Source organism: Nothobranchius furzeri, chromosome 5 (assembly GCF_043380555.1).
Source record: "Nothobranchius furzeri strain GRZ-AD chromosome 5, NfurGRZ-RIMD1, whole genome shotgun sequence".
In the NCBI taxonomy this organism is placed as follows: domain Eukaryota; kingdom Metazoa; phylum Chordata; class Actinopteri; order Cyprinodontiformes; family Nothobranchiidae; genus Nothobranchius; species Nothobranchius furzeri.
The window spans coordinates 4,273,712-4,299,089 of record NC_091745.1 but is presented as its reverse complement, the minus strand read 5'-3'; the positions used below and the strand labels follow the sequence as shown (position 1 = coordinate 4,299,089).

The following is a 25,378-nucleotide window of genomic DNA, read 5'->3' as shown; positions in this document are numbered from 1 at the left end:
TACAAAGCAAGTCATTTGACATGAAGAATGCATAAAGTAAATGAGCATGATATTCTGATGATAAAAGCTTTATTTTATAATGTTTGAAAAGTTGCTTTTATTGGCTAATTTTCTGTAGGTCGGACACACACGGTGCGACACCAAATTAACTCCCCTTCGCTTCAGTGTTCAGGCCAGTTGTTCGGCACATTCTGTCTTGTTACATTAAGCATGTGACAGACCATTTAGATTCAGAAGAAAAATGGTGCGGTGTTCATTACTGTGCTTCCTGAAGAGAACACATGCATGGCCTCATTTATTTTGGGTGTGGGTATTCATAACGATACGGGACCTGATGAAACAGACATTCCTCTGCCACCAATTTCCTTACACTTTTCTATCCACTTTCTCCACAGAATGATAAAGATCAAACAAAAACACATCTGTGCACACCATCAAGACTTAAAAGGGCATCTAAGCTCTATTGATTTTGTCAAAAGTCAAAAGCAGATGCTTCTCAGAAAAGAGTTGAAATTGTATGAGAGGCTGCAGCCGCAAATATCCTCCAAGTTCACATTAATTGGCTCAGGGAAGCAGGGAGCTTTGAAACAGCAGCATCCAAAAGGTTGATGAGGACAGAAAGTTGGATGGCTCTTATTTAACATAGAAAACTGCACATTATAGAGTGAGGCATGGCAAGGCAGAACACTGAATTAATGAACGATCTTCCTTTCAGAGATTTTAACAATAACTTTAAGATAACTTTTTTAGAAAGATTTTTTAAATGATATGAGTCTGAAACAAAGAGCCAATGTTATGTAGCAGAAATTTGAACACTCTTACCAATTCAACCATCTTGTCATGTTCTGTCCTTTTGGTCCCCAGCTTCCTCCTGGTTTCCCTCATGTATCCGCCCCTCCAAAAACTTGCATCCACACCACCTCATTTAAAAAAAAACTCTGCCCACACGTACCCGGATGAATACGTTGTTAAGGACATGCCAGACCTGTAGGCGGCAGTACTTCCCCCGTTCTTAACCTCGTCCTTCGTCTGTGGTCTTCCACAAGGAGCAGTAATTCCACTTGCAAAAACAATCAAGCAAAAAGCGCTTGGACAACTGATAAAGCGAGCGCAGCTCTGAGGGCATCCATGCTGTCGGCTAGTGTAAACACAGGTCGCACACGTGATGTCAGCATTTTTTGTCGCGGAAAGTGACGTTGTGGACCTTAAAATTCCGGTTTTGTCTGTCCACACGCAGACACCCAAAACGGAGACAACGCAGATCTTCACTTTGGCCGGAGTTTTTAAAAAGATCCATTTTCGTGTGAAAAAACTCCGTTTTCGTGTGGATGACAGGCCAAAACGTAGACAAATATCTACGTTTTGGCAGATCCCCAGCTACGTGTGGGCAGGGCCTTAGTTTTAGTCTCCCCATATATCACCTCTCTTTTGGTCCTTGTTTCTTTAGTTCCCCAAGTTGAAGATTTAGTGTTTGTTCTGGTGTCTAGTTTCAGGTTTATTAGTTATCTCATCTTTAGTTCTCTGTATAGTTATATTATCCAGTCAATTTCTCCCTTTAATATAATGTGTTCCTTCCCCACTTAGTTAATTCGTCTCTCCTCCTGATCCCTTCAGCTCACACTCCCCACACCTACTACCTGTTTCCCTGATTGCTTCCCTCTGTGTATAAAACCCTGTCTTGTCTCTCAGTGTGTGTCGGTACATTGTCTTTGTCAGTGTTGTTCTGTCCCCCTCTAGAAACTCCAGGTTCTTGCTCATAAATGAGCTTTTGTTTTTGTAATTCAGTTTTTTTCTAGATTTTAGGCTTGGCTTCCTGCCCTTTGGATATTCACTCATCATCATATATAAAAGGAAGTTTTATTTATTCAACCGCTCCTGCCTTGCATTGTTTCTGGGTTCCTGCATCTTGGGTCCAATCCTCCCTGCTCTCAACGTGACACATCGAGCCTCTAGTTTGAAATGTGTTATGTATGTTAATTAGTGCCTTTGCTTTTATGTTAATCAATCAGTTGGATGATCACTAATAACTGATCAAATGAAGCACAAATTGACCCACTAACTTTTTTTATTTCACTATCACAGTGTAGCAAGAAAAAAAATGTCTCAACCAGCAACTCCATTTTTCGTAAAATACCTAAAAACGAACTTAAAATCTGTAGTGACAAAGGGTGCCATGTGAACAAAGGTGTTATTGCAACCAAGGATGCAAAGAATGCGTCCCTGTCAACATTTATTGACAGACTTTTTCCACCAATATTTATAGTTGACAATTTTGTTCCCTCCATGTTTCAAAGCCAGTTGTGGCACCATATGTCAGATCCATCATCCACTTGTGCTGTCTGCAGATTACCTAAAACAGGGATTCCCAAAGTGTGGTGCGCGCACCCCTGGGGGTGCGTAAGCTGCCGCTAGGGGGTGCGCGAGGTGAAAAGTGTAATGGCTGCGGAGCTCAGAGAAGTCTGTCAAAAGTCACCATTAGCGTAGAAACTCATTTGTGGGTGGGCCAAAGAAAAAGTAAGTGGGCACAATAAATGTAATTGAAAACAAGTATATTTTCGCGCGCGCGCACGCGCGTGTCCTCCGCATGTGCCCTAGCTTCATAATAACAATGCGCCGAGCTTCAGCACTCTGGCCTGCGCACGCCGATATGTTCCGTATTTGATCATTTTTAACGATGTTGGAGAAATCTGAAGGTGGCGAGTCATTCTGGCAGATTGTAATTAACACCCTGTCTCATGCAGGTGTTCTGACGTTGTAAACCTCACACACAGGACATTGTGGATGTAACAAAATAACAAGAAATCATTCCCATTCAGGCTATTAACAGCGCGCTGAAGATCTGAAGTTCAGAGTGCGTCTGTCAGAGGTCAGACACGTTCTGGATGAACCACGGCTCACGGGTGCACAAGTGAGCACATCTGAGCTGGGCAGAAGGAATTTTACAACATTGGTTTAAATAGCGCGAGACGCGGTAACTTGAGCAGCTGTGCACACACAGATTCAATAAGCGCACGCGCTGCTTTAACTCCGGCGCGCCGTCAGACTGAAGGCAGAAATGAACGCTGCCTCCACCGTGATAAAAACTTTTAAGAGGTTATTTTTCATTCAAGGTCAAATTAAGATATTAGCTTCTGGGATGAGTCGGGTCCGCTCCAGCCAGTGACTCCTCATGAACCTGACCACAACTCCTGTTACTGCAGCATTTGTTATTCCGGTCCGCATGACAGCGGATCACAGATTCAGCCACACCATAAAACAGCAATAAGTCGGTCTGAGGTAAAAGTGACTTGTCCCCTACTGACATTTGATTACGCACAAGTAGGTGACCAGCTCAGGTTTACGCAGAGCAGAAGGAAGGAGAGCATTCTGGCCGCACAGGTTAAACGTTCCTACTTTAAGAAAACCGTTAAATTGCATTGTTTATGTGCTACCGGGGCACTCTAAATATTTATTTAAAATGAAATCAAAGGAAATTGTATTGGTATCGAAGTTTATTAATTACTATTTAAAAAATGAAAGTGATGGGGAATTTTTTTAACCCTCTCTGTTTAGCTTGACATCTGATATATATATATATATATATATATATATATATATATATATATATATATATATGTCTATGTCGGGACATAGAAGGGGGTGCGCGGCTAAGTAAGTTTGGGAACCACTGACCTAAAACATTAAATTGGCTAGTAACTCGATGCATGACAGTTTTCTTTAAGGCCAGGAATATAACTTTGCGTTGATGCAGGCAGCAGTCTGCGTCTTGTTCACCTACTTGCTTCTGCACACATAGTACTGGAGTATTCCACTAGGGGGCACAGTACAGAACTCACACCGGACAGAGTGCCAGGTTTACAGTACACCCAAAACAAAGATGGTGTCAAAAGAAGAGATGGTTATTTTTAGATCACAACAAGGAAAACAAAGAAACAACAGCGGTATCGCAGAAAGACCTTAAAACCAAATACAGAGCGACAATATCAAGTGTGTTTGCTCCTTTTCCTACTGGCTATTCACATATTGCAGCTTGCAAACGTGTTGTGCTAATTTCAGAGGACACGCACAAGTGACACTTCAGCAGATGCAAATCACATGAGGCAACCATTTCTATGAAACTATCCCCATGCCTTCTTGGACAAAACGTGCACTTCCTACAACAGCATCTTAGGCATGGTGGTTACAGTACTGGCTACACTGTAAACCCCAATAAGTTCAGTCTACTTAAAAAAAACAAGGTAACCCATTGCCTTAAATTTGTTAAGTAATGAAGAATTAGTTGAATGGTAGTCCAGTGGTAAAGGTGTCTACCTGCTGTTTAAGTTTTGCCATGTGCTGATGTGGGTTTCAATCCTGGTGATGTCAGCAGTAATCTTTTTAGCCAGCTGAAGCAGATTTCATGTTTTTATGTTTTTGATTTATTGCCTATTTCCTTACAAATATTTTGTTTCTAAACATCTTTGAATTTGGTCATTTCCACGTAGCATTTTAGTTGATTAATTCTGCTCAGCTCACATGTACGCACGCTGGCTAAAAAAACAAAGAAAGCAAAGGAAAGATATTGTATTTTAAACAGTTTACCAATTAAGGATTGAAAACATTGAACTGGCAAGTGTAGCTAAAGAAGAAGAAAAATAAGTTACTGCTGAGACCAGGTACAAAAGTGCACACCAGCTCAGCACACTAACCACTAGAGCTGGGTCTGATGTTGGGAGCAGGAAGATGGAGTGACGTACAATTTATACATTAGGTTGTTTCAGGAATTACAAAATAAAATTCAAACTTTGCAGCCCTTCTCCTGGCACTCACAGAGCACAGACGCTTCTGCTTTGCTCCCTTATCTTTTTTTCTCCCAAGGCTCTTTTGTCCTGTCTGCTTCAGAGCACTTCTCTGCACTTCTTCTGGAAATCCCTGTTTTTCAGAAATGGATTTAATTAATTGGTCATTCAACGCGATTGATAAGATTTTTTCTACGATGAGAACGGAGGAGGGGGCTGCCACTGGCCCGCAAGGGTCATACGCAGCGGGATATATGCTCGATTCCTGGAAGGAGTGGAAGATCATATGTCTCTCTCAGCTGTCCATTGAGGACGTTGAAGATATGTGGATATTTGACCTGATGATCACTGGATTTCTTCTGATTGGAGTGGGAGGATTAGGGGTTGTACGAAATAGTCGACTAGTCGACTAGTCGACTTCACGGCTCTGTAGTGACTTTTTATGCCTGTCATCAACTAGTCGCTGTCACGTGATAATGACTGACAAGATGCAGTCCTCGGAAAAGACAGCAGGTGACGAGCCCCTGCGCGTCTGGATCAAGGCGGAGGCGACACGCTGTGCGGTACTGACACCGGCGGTAAAACGGACATTTAACCAAACTGTGACCTTTTCGCTCTTGCAATTTAACCTTCCCCTCACCCCCATCCTAATCTTAACCAGTTTGCGCATGCAAAGCTCTGATCACTGACGTGCGCTCCAGACATCTGCGTCCTGAGCACCGCCAAATCAGGTGTCGCCACCTCAAAAACAAATTAAACACGCGATCGTTCATGTCGGCTCATTTCCTTTCATGTTTTCTGTCTGTTATTTGTGCCTGATGCGTTTCGCTGCTGCGGAGCGATGCGCATCACCTGTTGTCCTCCGGTGATGCGCCCCCAAGATTCCACTATCTCTGCTCCGCTCCGCTCCGGCACGAACTCCGCAGCAAAAACGGTCCCGTTGTAGTCGGCCGGCGAGCAGCGGCACTCCGCTGTTTTTGCGGTCGGTAGATCTTTTAGAACTGCAGTTCAAAGGTAACTCATAAGGTGAATATATATGAACCCAGGTAGCAGTTTTTCTTTAGGATTCGGAGGAGATGCAGGAAGATAATAAACAGACAGGACAGAAAAATAGTCAAATAGAAACAAGTTAGTTTGTGTACCTGGTGGTTGCAACAAACAGACACCATTGAAGGTAATCAGAAGTGAGGAACAGAAAATGAAATAATTATTTTAATGTTTAGAGCAGCAGGAACTCCGAGAGGCTGCAGGCGCATCAGTGAGTTTGCGGCTGCTGCGCAGGGGAGGGGGGAGAGGGCTGAAGTAGGATGCAGAAACTACCGTTGTTAAAAGAGATGTGTTTAATGTAGAAAATGTGGGCGCAATTTTAATTGTCAAAAAATTCCAGCGAACCTACCGACCGACCCCCCCGCCGCTTCCGGCGTATGACGTCATCAACGACTAGTCGAAGTCGACTCGACTTTCATTACTTGACTGTCGACTTTAAAAAAAATAAAGTCGTACAGGCCCTAGGGAGGATATCTGGTTTTCTGGAAATTTGGGAAGACGGGAGCGATTGGAGGGCGACCCGCACCCACGGGATGCACCGCCCAGGTGGAGACCTCACAGACTGGGACGTTACTCGAGGGGAATTGTAAGCTGGACAATGTCCTAGCTGCGTTACCGGTGTTAGTGTGCAAAATGGATGTCATCTCGGAGAGGGTCACCGGACAGTGTGGAGATGTTTAATAACCTAATTTGGCTTCACTGAAGGACTGGAATGACCAGTTACAGACTGAAGGCAGAGAGGAAAATTATCTCTGCCTGACCCAAACACAATCTTGTTATCCTTATCTGACGCCAAGGCAGCCTTGAGCTGCCAACAACAACCCTCACGAAGGAAGGAATGCAGACAGATGCTGTGAAAACCTGTCCTACCCCCCCCACCTTCAGACTGTGGACTTCTGCCTAGCGAGGTCATCAATCTGCAGGAACTCAAATGTGCTCTGTGCTCCTCCCTCCCTCCTGCGGATACAGCTGGCTGAGTGCTACACATGGCTGCTCGCCCTGGGGGAACAGGATCCCCCCCCCCCCCAGCTACAATGGCTAATCTGCAAAACATTTTTATGCCTCTTATGTTATGCCTCTTATGTAACTATGTTTTAACATAGTAGAACTAAAAATATATTTTGAAGATTAAGAACCAACAAAAAAAATGAATGATGTTTTTTCTAGCATTTGTCTTTATACCTCTGCCAATAACACTGATCGGTCCAAAAGCAACTATTTGAGCCTCCGGGTCTGTCTCACTGAACAACCACACAGCACTTCATTTTTCTTTCCCACTCATCACTCAACACACCAATGGTGTGAAAGGTTCGCCGCTCAACAATATCAGAGAAGGAGAAACAGCCGGCTGCTACAACTTCAACTGTAGGATAAATTACCAGAGTTCCAAAAAGAAAATCACCATTTGAAGTCACGGACAACAAAAGACGTTTTGGACAAATAGCAACCAGTGTTAATAACTTTTTGTTTTCATTGACTTTTGATGTGCTAATACTAGTTTATCCGTTTAATTATACACTAGGATAAATACAATAAAGTTTATCTTTCACCAAATACAATATTTACTAAGACATCACAATATAACTATAGACACATTACTTGTCTTTGTGTGTGTGTGTGTGTGTGTGTGTGTGTGTGTGTGTGTGTGTGTGTGTGTGTGTGTGTGTGTGTGTGTGTGTGTGTGTGTGTGTGTGTGTGTGTGTGTGTGTGTGTGTGTGTGTGTGTGTGTCTGCCTGCTCTGTCTTCTCGATCCCCAGTGAGCCGTGGAGGATGGCTGCTTATACTGAGCCAGGATTCTCTGGAGGTTTCTTCCTGTTAAAAGGGAGTTTTCCTCTCCACTGTCGCTGCATGCTTGCTTAGTATGAGGATTGCTGTATGGTCACTGACACTAGTCAGTGACTTGATGCAATTTGCTGGGTTCCTTATATAGGAAACATTATTTCTGATTGGCTTAATGAACTGTGAATTGGAATGTTTATTATGTGAAGTGCCTTGAGACGACTCTTGTTGTGATTTGGCGCTATATAAATAAACTTGAATTGAATTGAATTGTTTGGCACTATCTCGTTTCCTTTGGCAATGCAGGTTCTGGTATTAGGTGGACGTGGCCCAGAGATGATGGCTTATGGGATGGTGAGAGTTTCATTATCCTGTTTGTTTGTTTTGCAGCTTTGCCATTGCAACATTAAGACTGGCTCAGGACAACTCTGTTTCAAACAGCAATGTGAGAAATCCTAAGAAACACACAAGACTCGAGATATTAATGTTTAATATCCTTAAATAATTTACAATGTCAATGTATAAATATCCGACAGATAGCGCTCCTTCAGTCAGCTTTAGTGATTTTCTTCTTGTTAAATGTTTCAACTGACTGTGGATCAAATCCTGTCTGAGCTGTCCCTCCTTTGTTTCCCCGTTGTCTTTTAAGGTCCTTCCTCACCAGTTCAGGGTGGAACCTTCTAAAGCTGTGCGATATGTCTCCTCACCATTCATACATATCCTTGACAGTCCCTTTGCTGGAGGCTTTGCAGGAGATATAGCTGCTGCTGAGGACTTTTGTCGGTCTCAACATTCATGTCACCTGAGCAGGGCTTGCATTACTCGATGTGTGAGAGCAGGGTGGGGTGCAAATGTATTTAAAAATATGTGTGAATTTGATCTTTAAAGTCATCCATTGGTCATTATATCAAAATTACATAGAAGTGCAAAAAGGAAGCAATAATCTACATTTGAGTTTTATTTTGTTCCTTCTTCGTGCTTTGAAGAATTCCCTTCCATGACTTTAGATGCTTTGCCTTGCCGCATGTTAATATGACTGCTCTGATCTGTTATTGCTCAAGGAAAACAAGTGTCAGTCATTTCTTTCTCTCGGCCACATCCTGAATAATTGTTATTTCAAGGAAAACATGGGCTATAAGTTGAGTTGACAGCAGTTAAATGGAATCTCGTTGAAGGTTGAGTTTTTATTTTTATCTTTATCTTTATCTTTATTTGGGTTACTTTTTATCATTCTGTATGAATCTGTAATTAATGTGTTCATCTGTCTGGACAACGAGGTGCCTGATTTTAAAGATGATTCTTCTGTTTTGAGCTGATTTATCTCTAATTAAAGGATAGAAATGGATGCGCGACTCTCGGGTAGCCAGATTGTTATTCACCTCTGGTCCTCACCAGGAGCTGAAATAGACACAGGATTGCTGTAATCACCTGGACGTCTGGACTGTTAACTCTTAATAGACTTTGGAGATGGCAGGTTTCTGTTGCTGGTGATTAATGATCACATGTCATCACATCTGTAATCAAAGTGAGGGATGGTGTAATAATGGAGCAGCCTCACCAGTGGAGATTTATGCTGTCATATCAGGACGGAGGATGGTGCCATTTTTAGGACGTACAGTGGCAGAGACGTTATGAGAGTCTTGCAGCACGTGAACATTTTCTCTGCTCTGTGAGTCTGTCTAATAAAAACTGAATCTGGACAGCAGGTCTGGGTGATGGTTTCTTTTCCAGGAGATTTCAGAACTAATGGTTTGTAATATTTCTACATTTATCGATAAAAAACAGAACAGAAAGCAATTTTTTTCTTGAGAATCGAAAAATGTATTTTCATGTAAGTAAATTATATTTGAAATATTACAAAATTGAATAGAGTTTGAAAGTTTTTTTTACCTCACATTTAAAACAAATTATTCTAATTTTCTGCAAACACAATTTGGTTTGCATTCTGCTTAGAAAATGTTTTGCTTCTATAGTGTTAGTACTCTGGCCATTATCCTTATATGCTGCTTTAGCAACATGATCTCTGGGGATTGTTTTAATAATATACAGAATTGTGCTACTACTTTGTTTCTAAATTACTCCAGAGACCAGACCACCACAGAATATAATGGATGCTTTGAACTGGACCCCTCTGTGGTCAGCCTGTGAGCACGCCTGCTGTTTATTGGGCCAAGTTCATTATCAGACCTTGTAATGACAAACAGTTTTGTGTCCAGAGGGAGGTGTAGAGATCCCATTGAACTTCTGTGCTTTGCGTGCGTGTAGGGTCAGTAATTATTGGGATTATTGAATTCCAAGCTTTTTTTAGAACAGGTTTGCACGAAGTTCTCCATCCAATTAAATGGACTTTGTTGCCACAAAACTTTGATTAATGACATGTCAGAGAAGATGACTCGCACAAATTAATTGTTTCATTTACCTCGAGGAGCTTAATCAAATCAGCTTTTAAAGGTGCAGTTTGTAATAATTTAGTGAGAATTTTACAGAGAGAAAATCTCTAGTCTAATGTTTCAGCTAGTAGGTTCATTCATTCATTCATTCATTCATTCATTCATTCATTCATTCATTCATTCATTTATAAAGCACCTTCCTGCTGCCAACCAAGGCAGCCCAAAGTGCTGAACACAGCTGCGTAAAATTAACAAGCATTAAAATAATAAAGGATACATGATAAGGAGTAAAACTTACTATGCATGAATTCATGTTAAGTACCAAAACAATAAAATCTTCATTTAGCTAAAACCTACATGCAATTAACTCATTCACTGCCAGCCGTTTCCTGATCACTAACGGCCTTCACTGCCAGCGTTTCTCACCGTTTTTACTGTTTTTTTAAGAGTCACAGAACGTTGCGCGCTAGCATGATGTCGATGCCAAAACAACCAAAACAAAGAGGAGACTCGCCTCTTACATCAGGAAGAAGCCGCGTGTTTCGAGCGTTATCCGTTCTTTCATAATCCGTTGTTGAATTGTGATCGGCAGACGCTTTTCCGGTTCGCGCCTCACTTGTTTTACAGGAACGGCCCAAAACGATCTCCAAACACATGGATGTGTTGCTTCCTGATCATGTGATCTGTGACGTATGCGGATGAAGATCGGCTTCAGGGCTGAGATGTTTGTTCTCTCAGCAGCGGGGGCTCGTTCCGATGCTCAAACAGTAAAAAAAAATGCCATTGACGACTTTAGTCGTCATTGGCAGTGAACGGTTGGATCTAAAATGACGACTTTAGTCGTCAATGGCAGTGAATGAGTTAAGGACTAAAAACCAGGCACATCAGTTAAAACAATCAGATCAGAGGCCTAACGGGGTGTTATGAGTCTGTAGTGCATTTTTTATTTTGCTTTAAAAGCCTCTAGTTTAGTTGTGAGTCTTAATTCCAGTGAAATTGACTCACAACTAAACTTGCGGCTTTTAAAGCAAAATAGAAAATGCACTACAAACTCATAACACCCCGTCAGGCCTCTGATCTGATTGTTTTAACTGATGTGTCTGGTTTTTAGTCTTTAATTGCATGTAGCTTTTAGCTAAATTAAGATTTAATTGTTTTGGTACTTAACATCTTAAAAGTCTTAATTCCAGTGGAAGGCCATTCCACAATTTTGGGGTAGGTTGTCAGCTTGGAGACAAAGATTGCAATGCACCGTCAGATTTCGCACTCTTTTTTTGTGAAAAATTGCTTGAATTTCCAGAAGTGAATGCATTTTTTCTTTTACGGCTTGTAGATTGATTTGGATGCGGTTGTGGCTCCACCCACTCCACTTCCTGGTCTGAATCCACATCTGGTCAATCATGTTAACCCTGCGGTTTGCTAGTCGGGGGTGAAGATTTCTCATTGTTTCAGACACAGGGTTAGAGGCACATTGTTTAAGGGCATTATGGGATAGATAGCCTACACAATGCAGACACACATTGCCCAAAATTAATATATTCATCTTTTAAGTGGAAAGTGGAAAATACACAAGTATTCCCATGATATTATGAAAGTAACATTATAAATACAATGTTTAAAATAGTAACTGAATACAGTTACTCATCTTTAGTATACTAACTACATGTATTCAGTTACTACCAACACTTAAATATATAATGCCACAAGTGAGTTCAGATGTTATATCCACCAATGGTGGCTACTTTGATGAGTCAAAAGTTTAAAATGCATTTTGGTCTATAAATTGATTCCATGATTTCTTTGTACTATGCTTTCATTTCATAGTGCAATGTGACATTAAACTGCATATTACGTCTCCAGCTCGGTGTGTTTAGAAGTGGAGGAGAAGTAATAATTAAAAATGTGTTATAAGAGAAAAACATGTTGTGTACCATTCAAAGTGTTTATTTACAAGCCATTAAATTCTCCACATCTCCAGATGGGAGGAGGGAGCACAAATAACAAAACCTTAATACAAATAAAGGTGCCTGTCCCATAATGGGACAGGGGAACAGGATGAAAAACCAAGGCTTAAGAAATAACAAATACTCAAAGAGGAAGGGGGGTGTCCAACACCACAAATCAAAGAAGTCCTTTTAACAGGAGCTTCTAAACTGAGAGACCTAAAGATAAAGCTAAGATTAACCAAGGGTTGAAGACCAAGTCCTCTAAACAATCTATCCACCAAGAGAGTTATCGCTGTCAAAGTTTCTCAGGGTCTAAAATCGGGGGGAGGATCCCCTCCATGTTTCCACTCTCTGAGTCTCTCCTTGAAAGCACCAGCTGCAGCCTTTTTAACTGGGAGGTGTCATTAGGTTGATCAGCTGCAGCTGAGAAAGGGAGACCGGCGTTGCCGAAGCTGCTGCAGAGCCTTTTTTGCACCATCTACTGGACGGAAACGGGAATGGCCGTGACACCCCCCTTAAATCTAAACAAATACATAGTCAGCAACATCATATGTTTTGAAACTGAAAGAGGACTCCCGCTAACTAACAACAAAACTACATAACTGACCCTAGGCTTCATGGGGACAGGAAGGCAGACAGCTTAGACACAAGCCCAGTGGGAAAGGAAGGTGGCCCATGGACGTAGCCCGTCTACCTACCCCCTGCTTGATCCCGAGATGGAAAATTTCAAACACAAGCCTTCATGGCCCCCAAACACTACAAAGGAAGCAAGAACCCCTCCTAAAGAAGAGGGGTCACTAAAACCTACAAGGGAGCCTCAGTTGGAACATCACGAGAGAGAGAGCATCAGCAACAACATTCTCGGAACCCTTCTTGTGTCGGATGTCAAGGAAATATTCCTGCAGTAGGAGGGTCCACCTCATCAGACGTTGGTTCTGGTTAAACATCCGGTGCAGGAAAGTCAGCGGGTTATGATCCGTGACGACAAGGATGGTAAAGTGACTGGAGCCAATATATACTTGGAAATGTTGTAGGGATCAGATAAGAGCAAGCATTTCCTTTTCTATTGTTGAATAGTTGAACTGAGCGGTGTTGAACTCTCTGTAGAAATATCTGATGGGGTGATCAAGCCCATCGATACCCTCTTGTATGAGCACTCCTCCCGCTCCAACGTTACTGGTGTCGACTTCCAGCTTAAAGTGTCTTCTTAGGTCAGCCACCAGCTCAGTGGTCTAGTGGTAGAGTGTCCGACCTGAGACTGAGAGATCAGGGTTCAATTCCTGGTCGGGTCATACCAAAGACTTTGAAAAATATGGGACCCAATGTCTCCATGCTTGACATTCAGCATTAAGGGTTGGATTGGGGGTTAAACCACCAAATGGTTCCCGAGCGTGGCTGTGTCTGCAGCTCACCGCTCCCCCAGGGGATGGGTCAAATGCGGAGAACAAATTTTGCACACACATCAGTGTGTGTTTGACAACTAATGGGACTTTAACTTTAACTTTAGGTCAGTAGCAGCAAGGGCAGGTGCACTACACAGAAGGTTCTTGATGGAGACAAAGGCTTGTTGACAATGAGTAGGCCAGACAAAAGGTATTGAGGTGCTTAACATGTCAGTAAGAGGCTTGGCTACAGTGGAGAAATTCCTGCAGACCGGTAGTAGCTAGCCATGCCTAAAAAGTGTTGAAGCTCTCTGCGTGACCGGGGCAAAAGAAAAGAAACCATGGACTGAATTGTTTCTCGAAGAGCCATCACTTGGGCCTGACCCACTTCTTTCCCTAAATGCTGAACGGTGGCTTTTATGAACACACACAATTGGCGAGATTTAATGTTAAACAAGCAGACTTTAATCTGTTGGATACTTCCTTCAAAGTCTTCAGACGCAGATCCCAAGAAGGGGTGTAGATAGGCGCTGCAGTGAGGAAGACCATACAAAACTTGGTTTATGAGCCGCTGAGAGTGTCCAAAAAATCTGAGAAGGACTGAAACCTGTAGAATCCTGAACCGCATCCCTAGATGCAAACAAGATAAAGGGAAGGCCCTCTTCCCATGACCGACCGGAGGAAAAACAGTATTTCCTTAACATGGATTTTAATGTCTGGTGCCACCTTTCAACAACTCCCTGGCTCTCAGGGTGATAACTGGTGGAGGTTACATGTTGAATCTCCAAGGTCTGAGCTACCTGTGAAAAGATATTTGAAGTGAGATTTGTTCCTTGGTCTGTTTGAATGACCTTAGGTAACCCGAAAGTGGAGAAGAATCCTGTCAAAGCTTTTATTGCATTTTTTGTGGTGATAGAGGACAAGGGAATGGCTTCAGAATATCAGGTTGCAGAGCAAATAAGGGTGAGTAAATACCTTTCCCCAGTTTTGGTTGTGGGTAGTGGTCCCACACAATCCACTACTAAAGGATCAAAGGGTGTCTAGACCACAGGCAAGAGGTACAAAGGAACAGGCTTTATTTTCTGGTTCGGGATGCCAGTTGTTTGACACATGTGGCAGCTTTTGCAAAAATAAGCTACCTGGCACTTTAATCCAGGCCAAACGTAGTGTCTGAGGATAGAATCATATGTTTTATTAATGCCCAAATGGCCAGACCACTGGCTTTCATGGGCCAAGGAAAGAATGTGGCAACTCAGTGAGCACAACAATCTGTTTTATCTTTCCCCAGACTGCTCCCTTAGCACTGGGCTGAGACCAACGACAGAATAAATATCTTTCTCAATCACAAAGTTAGCTTGCTTGTGGATAGAGGCAGATGGCACACCAACCAAAGAAGGAAAAAGAAAAAGTTGCAAGGTTTGATCAGCCCTTTGGGTTTCCGCTAAGTTTTCACAGCTAAGAGGCAAAAGGGGAGGAGGAACGGGAGAACGCAGAGCGACTGGGCTCAGAAGCAAAACGTGAGGATACAGTATCCTTATCAACCAAGAGAGGGTGTAACACAGTTCCCTCTAAGGTAATATCTGAACTGCGTTTGGTTTGAGAATGAGTTAATACACAGGCAGGTAAACTACCATCAGAACGTTCATGAACGTCAGGTTTATTCATAACTTCAGGAACAGGTATGACTCTTCCTGAGAAACCTGCTGCAGGTCGGCTTTCCGACAACCCTCCAGCAGCCGGCGACTGGGGGCCCCACTAATGCCTGCAATTCTCAGGACAGTGATAGTTGTGCAGAATACTTCTATACGTTGCCTTTTTTGAAGCCTATTGGAACTAATGTCACAGGGTCCCCCACCTGGGAGACTCTAGGGCTTAAAGGGTTGAAACACTTGAAAATACATTGTACTTTTTAGCCTTTCTGTTGTAAAGATTCCAAATTCAAAATCTCCAAAACAAAAGAAACAGTGTGTGTTCATGTATTTGCAGTCATAGACTGTTTGTCTAGTGGTGTTGTTTGTGTTTAAACACGTTAAGTTTGTTTCTGTCAGATGCTCATTTGATGCATTTACAGCATCAAATCTCAAGCTGGAGGAGCCTCAGTAAATGAGCTTTCAGGTCAGTTTCCTCATAGGTTTCATTTACAGTTTCAAGCAGATCTTCCACACTTGAGTTTATTTTCCCAGAGTGATTAAAATGTCAGAGCCAGGCCGGTAATGCAACCTGACGGAAAGCTTGACCAAGACTTACGAAGAAGATTGTAAATTACTCTGCAGACTTTGCTGTTGATTCTGGGGAAGGTGTTACTTCTAAATGACAACCAAACGAGTTTTTATTTTTTTAAGTTTTCTGTCAACTTTCAGAATCACTTCGAGCAAATCCACCGAAATTACCATGTTAATTTTCTAATCTCTAATAATTGTAATCTGCAATTACAAGCTAAAAAAATGACCTGCCAGAATGTAGAACTACAGTTTTATCTTTCCATTTCAGATGTGTGCAGGGCTGGTAGGTTCTTGAGGGCATAATGGTGGAATAAGAAATTAAAAACACAGATTTAGTGGTGGTTGGCTCAGACACCTGCCTCGGGTATCACAGGCTCTCCCACTGGCCTCACTCTGACTCATAACAAGCAGGCATAACTGAAGCTTGACTGATTTTTATTGAATATTACTCATTTACAATTTCCTTTAAATTTGCTCACATTTTTGGTTTCATCACTATCATTAAAACCAGTTTTACTTCAGCCATCAGACAGGTGATTACCGAGTTTGTGATTGCCAAACAGACCTGAACACGAGCCCAAACTACAGAGATCCAGATGAAAAAGTCATTTGTAGATTTTACAGGCACCCCTGAATGTTTCTCGTTAACTTTCCTCAAACACAGTAAAGACGTGATTGGTCCAGACAGCTCCCACTGAAAGAAAGGTGTCCTGGCTTTGCTTTCAATAATAAAAAAAAGACTGGTGTTCTTTGATCAGTACTATCTTTTTCCTTGGACACAGTTACAGTGTGACAGACATCTGACAGGTGAAACTTTAGCTGGTTTTTAGGTATTGGTTTAATGAGACATACAAAGTGTCACATTTACTGAACAGGAAGCCAAAGATGGGATTAATTAGCCTCAACCTGCTGTTTGTTGAAGACTAGCACAGAGCAAAATTACACAAGGACTTCTAAATATATCAGTATTTTCTTTATTCAGCTCTGACTTCAATATCATTTGCAGCAATGAAGCAAAATGAGCTACAATTTACTTTAGCAGAAAGACATAATTTAAGTAAAAATTATAAAGGATGATGGGGTTTTTGTTTTGGCTTCAATGGAATATCATCATCTTTAAACCTATTTTCTAAACTCATCCAAGAGTTGGTTTTATCCTACCCTACAGATACATTCATGTTAATTCTTCATTACATTTGGATCTTTAAATTAATATTGACCGACATGTCACCATGTCTCACAACACAGATGTAAAAGTAATCATTTAAACCCTTTAATGTGTGATTTTATTATTATTACTCAAGGCAATGAGAATTACAAAATAACTGGCTCACTGTTGGAGCACCTGACTCCTGTCTGTGTGACGTTCCTTGTGCTTTGGTGGTTCCCCACATCTAATTCTGAAATGTCTTACCTGAATGTGAATGGTTGTTCATGTCTGTGATGAACTGTGACCTCTCCAAAGTGCACCTCCCTTTTTCCTAGATAGTATAAGGGGCAGCAAGGCAAAAATGGGGGGATCTGGCCGTCTGGCTGGGGCCTGGGGTGGTGGGTCACTTTGCTCGGCGATGGGTGGGGGAGCCTGCTCATCAGCACCCCAGCAGGAAGGGTCAAAATCTGGGAACCGGTGATGGTTTTACACTTTGTGCAGCTGTACCGGGACCAGAGCAAATAGGGCGTGTATGGGGAGCATGAGTGAGTGTCTGGCGTGCATTTTTGTATGTCTTAGGTTGTATGTGTATGTGGGAGCATGAGTTGAGGGAGTGTGTGACTGTCTTTGTGTATGACTGTTGTAATGATCTGAAGTTGTATATTTATACACTGTAATTAGATCTAAGTAATCAATCAGAAGTGGTTGTTTTTATCATCAGGGAGTTTACTTAAACACTCTGTATTGACTGAGAGACAAGAAAAGAGAGAGTTGGGATCGTTTAAGAATCTTTAATTTCTATAATTATAAATTCTTACTATCTACCAGGACTACCTCAATGATGAATGCATATGGATTTGGATGTATCGTGTTGGTGTGTGTGTGTGTGTGTGTGTGTGTGTGTGTGTTGTTCAGAATCTCTAGGCTGACGTAGCGAATCTGGTTGTTATGACTAGGCTACCACGAGGCTTCAGAAGCTGATGACATGAGCCGCCATTTTGCCGTATTTACGTACCCAGGGAGAGTCTCCCGTGTTAGATCAGGAATTGCCAGGTTCTCGGACCTTCAGATGTACTGGAGCTGGTTGAAACAGCGGTCACAGCACACAACGCCCGTCTGAAGGGTCGACTCAGGTAGCATCGGCAGGCGTCAGCAAGTTCACTCTTATTTTGAAGGAACGTCGGCTCGTTGGTTCAAACGACGGAAATCTCCAGCTTGACAGTTCTCAGCTTAAAACAGGAAGTACAGCTAGCCAGCCTGTACTTCTCTTTTGGCGGTGATGGATTGAGAGCTGGTTGAAAACAATGTTGAGAGTATGATGTAACTCCTTTGGAGCTCGGATCGAACAGAACTGATGTTAAAATGGAACTGCCTATAAAATGGCGTTGCCTTATTTTATATCCCTTAATTGTTTACAAATCTTAGCAAACCGGATTGGACGACTTTCATTAAACAACCCAGATTCTGCCCTACGACAGACAAAAGTTCTGATTGGTTGAAAACAATGTGTCATGCATTTCCATGGTAATGTAGATCAGTCTGTCTGGTGCAGCCCTGTTTATTCATTAAACACATAACTCATGACATCTTTATTTCGCAGATCATTCACCTGATTATTAATGATCAACATATGCTTTGATTAGCTTTATCACGAATAAAGTACTTTAATTAAAGGAAAGCGTTCTTCTTCTCTTCTTCTGGAATGTAAACATACTGAACCAAGCGTTCGACCTTGGTGATGTTACTGTGTGAAGGGGCAGCTGTTAAGGGCAGACCATTATAAGCTTCATAACGCTACACTGTAAATGTCAGGTGGGGCCTTTGACTCCTCCCTTCTCCTGGGACTTCTTTTGCTGCTACACATCTTCGCCTCCCCTCCCCCTGCCACACTTGGTGTGGAGTGTGGTGCCTTGGTCTGCCTGAGTGTTCGCAGCTCCCGGGTCAGGGGGTTTAAGATTTTTGGCGTCTGCCTGATTAATCTCTGTGGCTGCCTGGTGGGATCTGAGTCCCTGGGCTCGGTTGGGTCCCTGGTGGGACTGGTCGCCTCTAGGTCCCTAGTCGCTGGGTTCCGGGCTCAGCCGACGTGGGGGTGGGAGGCTGTGGGCGGGCCTGTGGGCTTGCAGCTGATATCCCCCGGGACCCCAGATATCCCAGAGCGCAGGGACCCCAGGGAGACTGTAACCAGCCCCTGCCCCCCTCGAGAGGTGCAGAGGATCGCCCCGGGGGGCCACAAATAGCAGTCCCTGCGCTCTGGGGCAGCTCCTGGATCTCTGAGACTTCGAGCTCCTTCCATCTCCTACACATCTTTGGGGGTCAGATCTGTGGCCCCTCACACTCTCTATTGGACGCTCCTATGGAGAAACCTTACATATGCAAGTGCGTGTACTCACACAGGTGCTCTCATGGTGCTCTCATAAGTATGGACTTCGGCATTTTCAACACGTCTTAAGGCTGTGGTTGGCACTTAATGCACTGTGATTTATTATCGTTTGATTGTTCAGTAAAACAATGTTGATTTTATATTTCCTCATCAGGTTGACGCAGTGATTGTTTGCTCCTGATGTATTGTTGTTTTTCTTTTTTTTCTCTCTCTCTTGTAGGTCTAGAAGCAGACTCTTGTTCATCATTGATTGTTTACTTTTGTAGCTCATCACCTCCAGTGTGTGAATGGATGAATGATACACTGTAGTGTAAAGTGCTTTGGAGTCCTCTGACTCTGAAAGGTGCTATACATGTGTGGGTCATTTATCATAAACAACTAACTTTGGCCATTGATAACAAAGATAAGATACAGTTAGTTTGTTTTTTCAGCATTTCATTTTTATTTCTCTGGATAAATTAGTACTTTTTTGATTTTCTGTGGCTGAATAATGATTTACCTGAAGCTTTTGATTAATAATGTAAATGTGTTTCATCTCAGGAATTAAACAAATGTAAAAATAAATCTTAACACCTTCCTGTCAAAGTGAGCTCAGACCACCTCCAGATGCCTTTTGATTGCAGATGTATCATGCATGGATTAGCACCTTTTGAAATGTGTTTATGAAGATTTCATTTATTTTATCACATTATATTAATATCTAATGCAGATTAGATTTTTATAACTGACTTATTCTGACAACGCAATTCTAAAACTGCCTTTTAAAAGTGATGTGTGCCCTAAACAATGTATGAGAACACAAAATTAAATCAACGGAATCCATTTTATTTATTAAAATGTCAAATATTCTTTCTGTTGCTGGTTTTCCACATTCAGATGTCACATCTTCTCACATCTTGTTGATCTCAGTGCTGTATTGCTCCTTTGTGGCAATCATTAAAGACCTCCTGTGAGTGAACAAACATAACTGCAGAAATCCATAACCTAAGGCTAGTTAGATACTACTTTGTCCAGTGGATGAGCTCATCTTTAGTTTAAAAACAAAACCACCAGCGGAGTAAAGGTCCCAATGAGACTTATCTCCTTGATTTATAATGTTTCCTCCTGAGCGCCCCGCTCCCTCTTGCCCTGCTGTAAACAGTCACGAACAGGTAGCTTTTTAATTCTGAGCAGAGCTGTCGGTGAACTTTCACTGCAGGTGTTGTTAGTTGTGTTTTCTTTTATGACTAGTTGCAGTTGTGAGCCAGTACATCCAGATCTCCTCAAAAGGGTGGTAAAAATGTAAGGAACTGACAAGGCAGATATCAAAGATAGCCTACTTCCTTCGGCGGGCGTGAGATCTCACTAGATTTTCTATCTTGTGGAAAATAGCTGCAAGTTTGTGTGTGAGTGTAGCAAAGCAGTTTGCTTGAAAAGGTGCCATTCTCATAAAAGATTAATAGTTCCCCGGTGGCCCTGAGGCACCCAACCCAACAACTCCAGAATCATAAATAAAACTAAACGGATCAATATTTCCAACACTGTAGCAGTAACCTATGGCTACCCCTTACCTTGAGAAAGAAAGCTTTGAGAAAGGTTAGGTTTTAATCGAAGCCTTCCTCAGGTAATAATAAAGTTTGCCATTTATCATCTATACTGAAAACCAGAAACTGGCCTACATGCTGTGACTGTAACTGTAGAAACTACATCTGATGTAAACCATTCCCTCCAAAGCGCTGAGTTATTTGGATGGTGACACAGCTGAGTCACGTTCTTTTGTAATCTGGAGCAAACAGACAGTCATAGATGTATGACTGATCTCTGGATTGGAAATGAGGCATGCATTCTCCAAACTGCCAAGCCCAGCTGGATATTCATCAGCCTTTATTGACTGGGGTGCCAAAGCAGAATGAGGTATTACAGCAGGACAGAAATCTCTCATGACAAATACTGCCATTTGCCTGTAGTTTGCAAGCCCATTATCTTGGCAGCAACATGATAATAATCATGATTTATGATTTGGTTGGACAACCTGCTCTGTCGCTAAAGACCCTGCAAATATTTTCATATGTGGTGTGTTGAGATTGTTTTGTCAGTGCTTTGTTGCATAATACATCTACAGAAGTTCTAGACTGCATGGTGACGCAGCTGTTAGCACTGTTGCAGGATAGGATGAAGATTGCAGGTTTGAATCCCAGATGTGGCATGTTTGCATTGACTTAGCACCTCCTCCCTATGCATGTGTGGGTTTTCTCTGGGTTTCATTGCATGATAGGTTGACTAATGGCATTGCTATCAGAAAAGTATATATTTTCAAAGATTGTTGCAGAAAAACTCTACAGTGGTGTTGATGCCTTTACATCTTTAAATCCCTGCAGCAAACGATTTTTTTTTTCATCTTAAATCATTTGAATGACAAGCTGTTGTTCACTTCTCACTAGAAACCTTCTGAGTTAGATGTCCATGAAAGAGAAAAGCTTGCTGAAATGTTCCTGGAGAGGAAAGCAGCAGCTCCTGCCAACTCATTTATGTGTTTTATTCTTTGTTTCTTCCCACAAGGGGACTGATGCCACGAACGCTAGACAGCCAGATCACATTGGAGAAGACTCCCAGCTACTTTGTGACGAGAGAGGCTCCCCGCCGCATCTCCAGAATGTCTCACGAAACCAAGCTGATTGTTGTGGTGAGAAACCCCGTCACCAGAGCCATCTCCGACTACACGCAGACTCTTTCCAAGAAGCCTGGCATCCCAACATTTGAAGAGCTTGTCTTTAAGAACAGAAGTTTAGGTGTTGTGGACACTTCTTGGAATGCCATTCGGATTGGGATGTACATTGTGCACCTGGAGAACTGGCTGCAGTACTTCCGCCTGTCACAGATGCACTTTGTGAGTGGCGAGCGGTTGATAACAGACCCAGCAGGGGAAATGGGCCGTGTCCAGGACTTTCTAGGTCTTAAGCGAATAATCACAGACAAGCACTTCTACTTCAATCGAACCAAAGGTTTCCCCTGTTTGAAGAAACCGGAGAGCAGCAGCCAGCCACGGTGCCTCGGCAAATCCAAAGGCAGGACTCACGTGCAGATCGAACAGGACGTCATCGAGCAGCTGCAAGAGTTTTATAGACCGTTTAACGTTAGATTCTATGAAACTGTGGGGCAAGATTTCAAATGGGAATGAATCTTTAAAGAGACTGTGTTCTTAAATGACCTACCTCTTAGAAAAGTTCAGTTAGAATCTATTTCACAAACTGTTTTTGTAAGTTGTATATAAAATTCAGATGGATATGAAATAACCTACTTATTTAAAACATAGCTGTATAGATACTGCACATGTGAGTCATTCTGGAGACAAGTACAAAAATGAAATGAAGAATTTGTTTTAATCCATTCTTCAAGCTTTACAAAGCAATGATGACGTTGCTTTAAATATTTATTATTCAGAGTTATTATTTTTACTTTATTATCACTTCCTGTGAAAATGATCTGCTGTCTTTACTTTTAAAAGGAACACTCAAAAGGTCAGATGAATAAACTCAGTCTGTCGTTTATCATATAATAAAATTGGTCTTATTATTGCAGGTGGTATCAGGGGTGAACGAAACACATATACTGAGAGTGAAGGACAGCTTTATTACGAATAATGATTTTACTTAATAGGTTTCACCTCCTGTTGGAGTTTGAATGTTTGTGTGTTTGTTTTTTTGTTGTTTTCATCAAATAAAATCTGGAGTCTCCAATGAAACCAGTTAGAGACGATCTGAGCTTTGTGACATGATGCATCATCCAGCTGGAAGTGGCCATCAGAAGATGGGTCCGTGTGGTCATAAAGGGATGGATGGTCAGCAGCAATACGCAGGTAAGCTGTGGTGTTTAAACCAGCCTCAGGTGGTACTCATGGATACAAAGTGAGAAAATAGCATCACCACCACCATCACGCCAGCAGCCTGAAGCATTGACACAAGGCAGGATCTAGATTCTGACCCGACCATCTGAATTTTGCAGCTGAAATCCAGACTCATCAGATCAGTCTCTTCTGGTCCAGTTCTGGTGATCCTGTGTGAATCTTAGGCCTAGTCCACACGTAGCCGGGTTTTTTTTTAAAAACTAATATCCGCCCCTCCAAAAACTTGCATCCACACCACCTCATTTTAAAAAAAACTCTGTCCACACGTACCCGGATAAATACGTTGTTAAGGACATGCCAGACCTGTAGGCGGCAGTACTTCCCCCGTTCTTAACCTCATCCTTCATCTGTGGTCTTCCGCAAGCAGCAGTAATTCCACTTGCAAAAACAAACAAGCAAAAAGCGCTTGGACGATTGATAAAGCGAGCGCAGCTCTGAGGGAATCCATGCTGTTGGCTAGTGTAAACACAGGTCGCACACGTGATGTCAGCATTTTTTGTCGCGGAAAGTGACGTTGCGAACCTTAAAACTCCGGTTTTGTCCGTCCACACGCAGACACCCAAAACGGAGAAAACGCAGATCTTCACATTGGCCGGAGTTTTTAAAAAGATCCGTTTTCATGTGGATGACAGGCCAAAACGTAGAAAAATATCTACGTTTTGGCAGATCCCCGGCTACGTGTGGACAGGGCCTTAGCCTCAGGTTCCTGATCTAAGCAGACAGGAGATACGCTTCTGCTGCTGGAGTCCATCTGCTTCATGAATCCAGAGATTCTGCAGACCTGTTGGAATTAATTTAATATAAATTAAAAGTCTGAACTGATTATTTTCTGTCTAGTTGCTGCTTTCAGCAGTGATCTGTAAGAACAGTTTGTTGTTCCTCTAAGGTCCGGTAGCCAAATCAGTAGAATTGGACATCCTGGGAATGGGAGCAGGTGAATGTATTCCTGCAACAAAAGCATAAAACCATTTTTCACTCTGCTGCTGTAGAAGCAGCCTTTAGCAACACCTCTAGTTCTGATCATTCCTTTTATTTTGTTCAAATTTCGTACTTTTCTCTGAAAAGATTGACTCTTGTAACGTTTGTCAGGTTTATAATGATTCAAAGGTTTGGATAAAATGCTGCTATCGATCACATCACAGTGCAGCCCATTATTTAATTCAGTTCAGTTCAATATATCTAACACTATATCACTCTAAAGGGATGGTATTGAAAAGACAAGGTAAGTGAGCAGAATAGTTAACACTGCGCCTGTTGAGAGATAATATATTCCTATCCAAATGCTTCTATGCATGTCATTGATCTCATTATCTTTCACGATCCTTTTCTTTTGATTGATTTGATGGTGTCTCTGCACTGAATAGCTCTCCGTGTTGAGCAGTTGCATTAACCCCCTGAGTTTTCACCCCAAAGCCATTAGAAGTTGTCATTAATGATTTCCACCGATGCCTCTGAAAGTCTGGAAGAGATGGAAAATTTCTGGGAAAGGATGAAAAAATAGGATTCACACTTTGCAAGAAGTAATAATGAAACAATATTAAAGCTATTTCCATGCAAATCTGCACAGTAAAAGTGTTATGTGAAACATTACAGCAAAATGGCTGCACAAAGCATGAGCAGATCTTTTCTGTGCTGCATCTATAGTTTTACTGTCGAGTTACTAGTGTGATAATGTGGAATGTTGATGTTTCTCATGTGTCAGTACCTTGATCTGAGGGATAATACCTTATGATGCTTGGATTCGCTTTAGAAATTACATTTTGTTTTACAGAAAACAGCTGAACTGTTTGCCAATGAACATAAAACAATAAAAATCGAAATTGTTACAACATTAAACTATGAAACAACTTAATGGTTAAGGGTCAAATGAATGCAGCTTCACTCTGAATTATTGTAGAGCTGCTCAGGAAGATTTTCAATTACCATTGTTCTTTATGTGTCTATAGCTGACTTGATTAAAAAGAGAAAATCACTTGGATTTGAATGACTTAAACTGATATTTTAATGACTAATTGAGCCTCAGTTGTGACTTCCTTCATCCACGTTTCACTTTCATTGTTGAATTCTCTCCTGGGAGGCTGTGAATTCAGCCGCCTCATCCAGTCACAGTTAGACTAATGTGCAAATGTGACAGTATGACCTTCCATATTAACTAAATTAGATGTTCACTTGCGTTCCAACTGTGCTCAGCAGGCACATGTCCGTTGGCCAGCACCACTATTTAAACTGTCATTTATGATATTCCCTATTAATATTTGATTAACCTGCCAGTGCTGTCTGCAGCCGACTGCTACTTGGCAAGCCATCAGCAGACACGCCAGTTTAGCGATAAGCTCAACTTTATCTCAGCTCACTTAATTATAACTTCTCTGCAAGAACGCTTCGGGGGGATGACACGGCACGAGGAAGCTCTCCCCACAT

At 42.0% G+C, this 25,378-nt stretch overlaps 1 protein-coding gene across 1 annotated transcript in view; it reads left to right on the top strand.

The window, feature by feature from the left end:
* hs3st2 (heparan sulfate (glucosamine) 3-O-sulfotransferase 2) overlaps positions 1-25,378 on the top strand; it is a 39,283-nt gene that overhangs the window by 12,164 nt on the left and 1,741 nt on the right. The window contains exon 2 of the mRNA XM_015948598.3: positions 21,613-25,378. This exon is cut by the window's right edge and continues 1,741 nt beyond it. Coding sequence (XP_015804084.1) covers positions 21,613-22,231 — 619 coding nt within the window. The 3' untranslated portion in view covers positions 22,232-25,378. The remainder of the gene's footprint in view (positions 1-21,612) is intronic.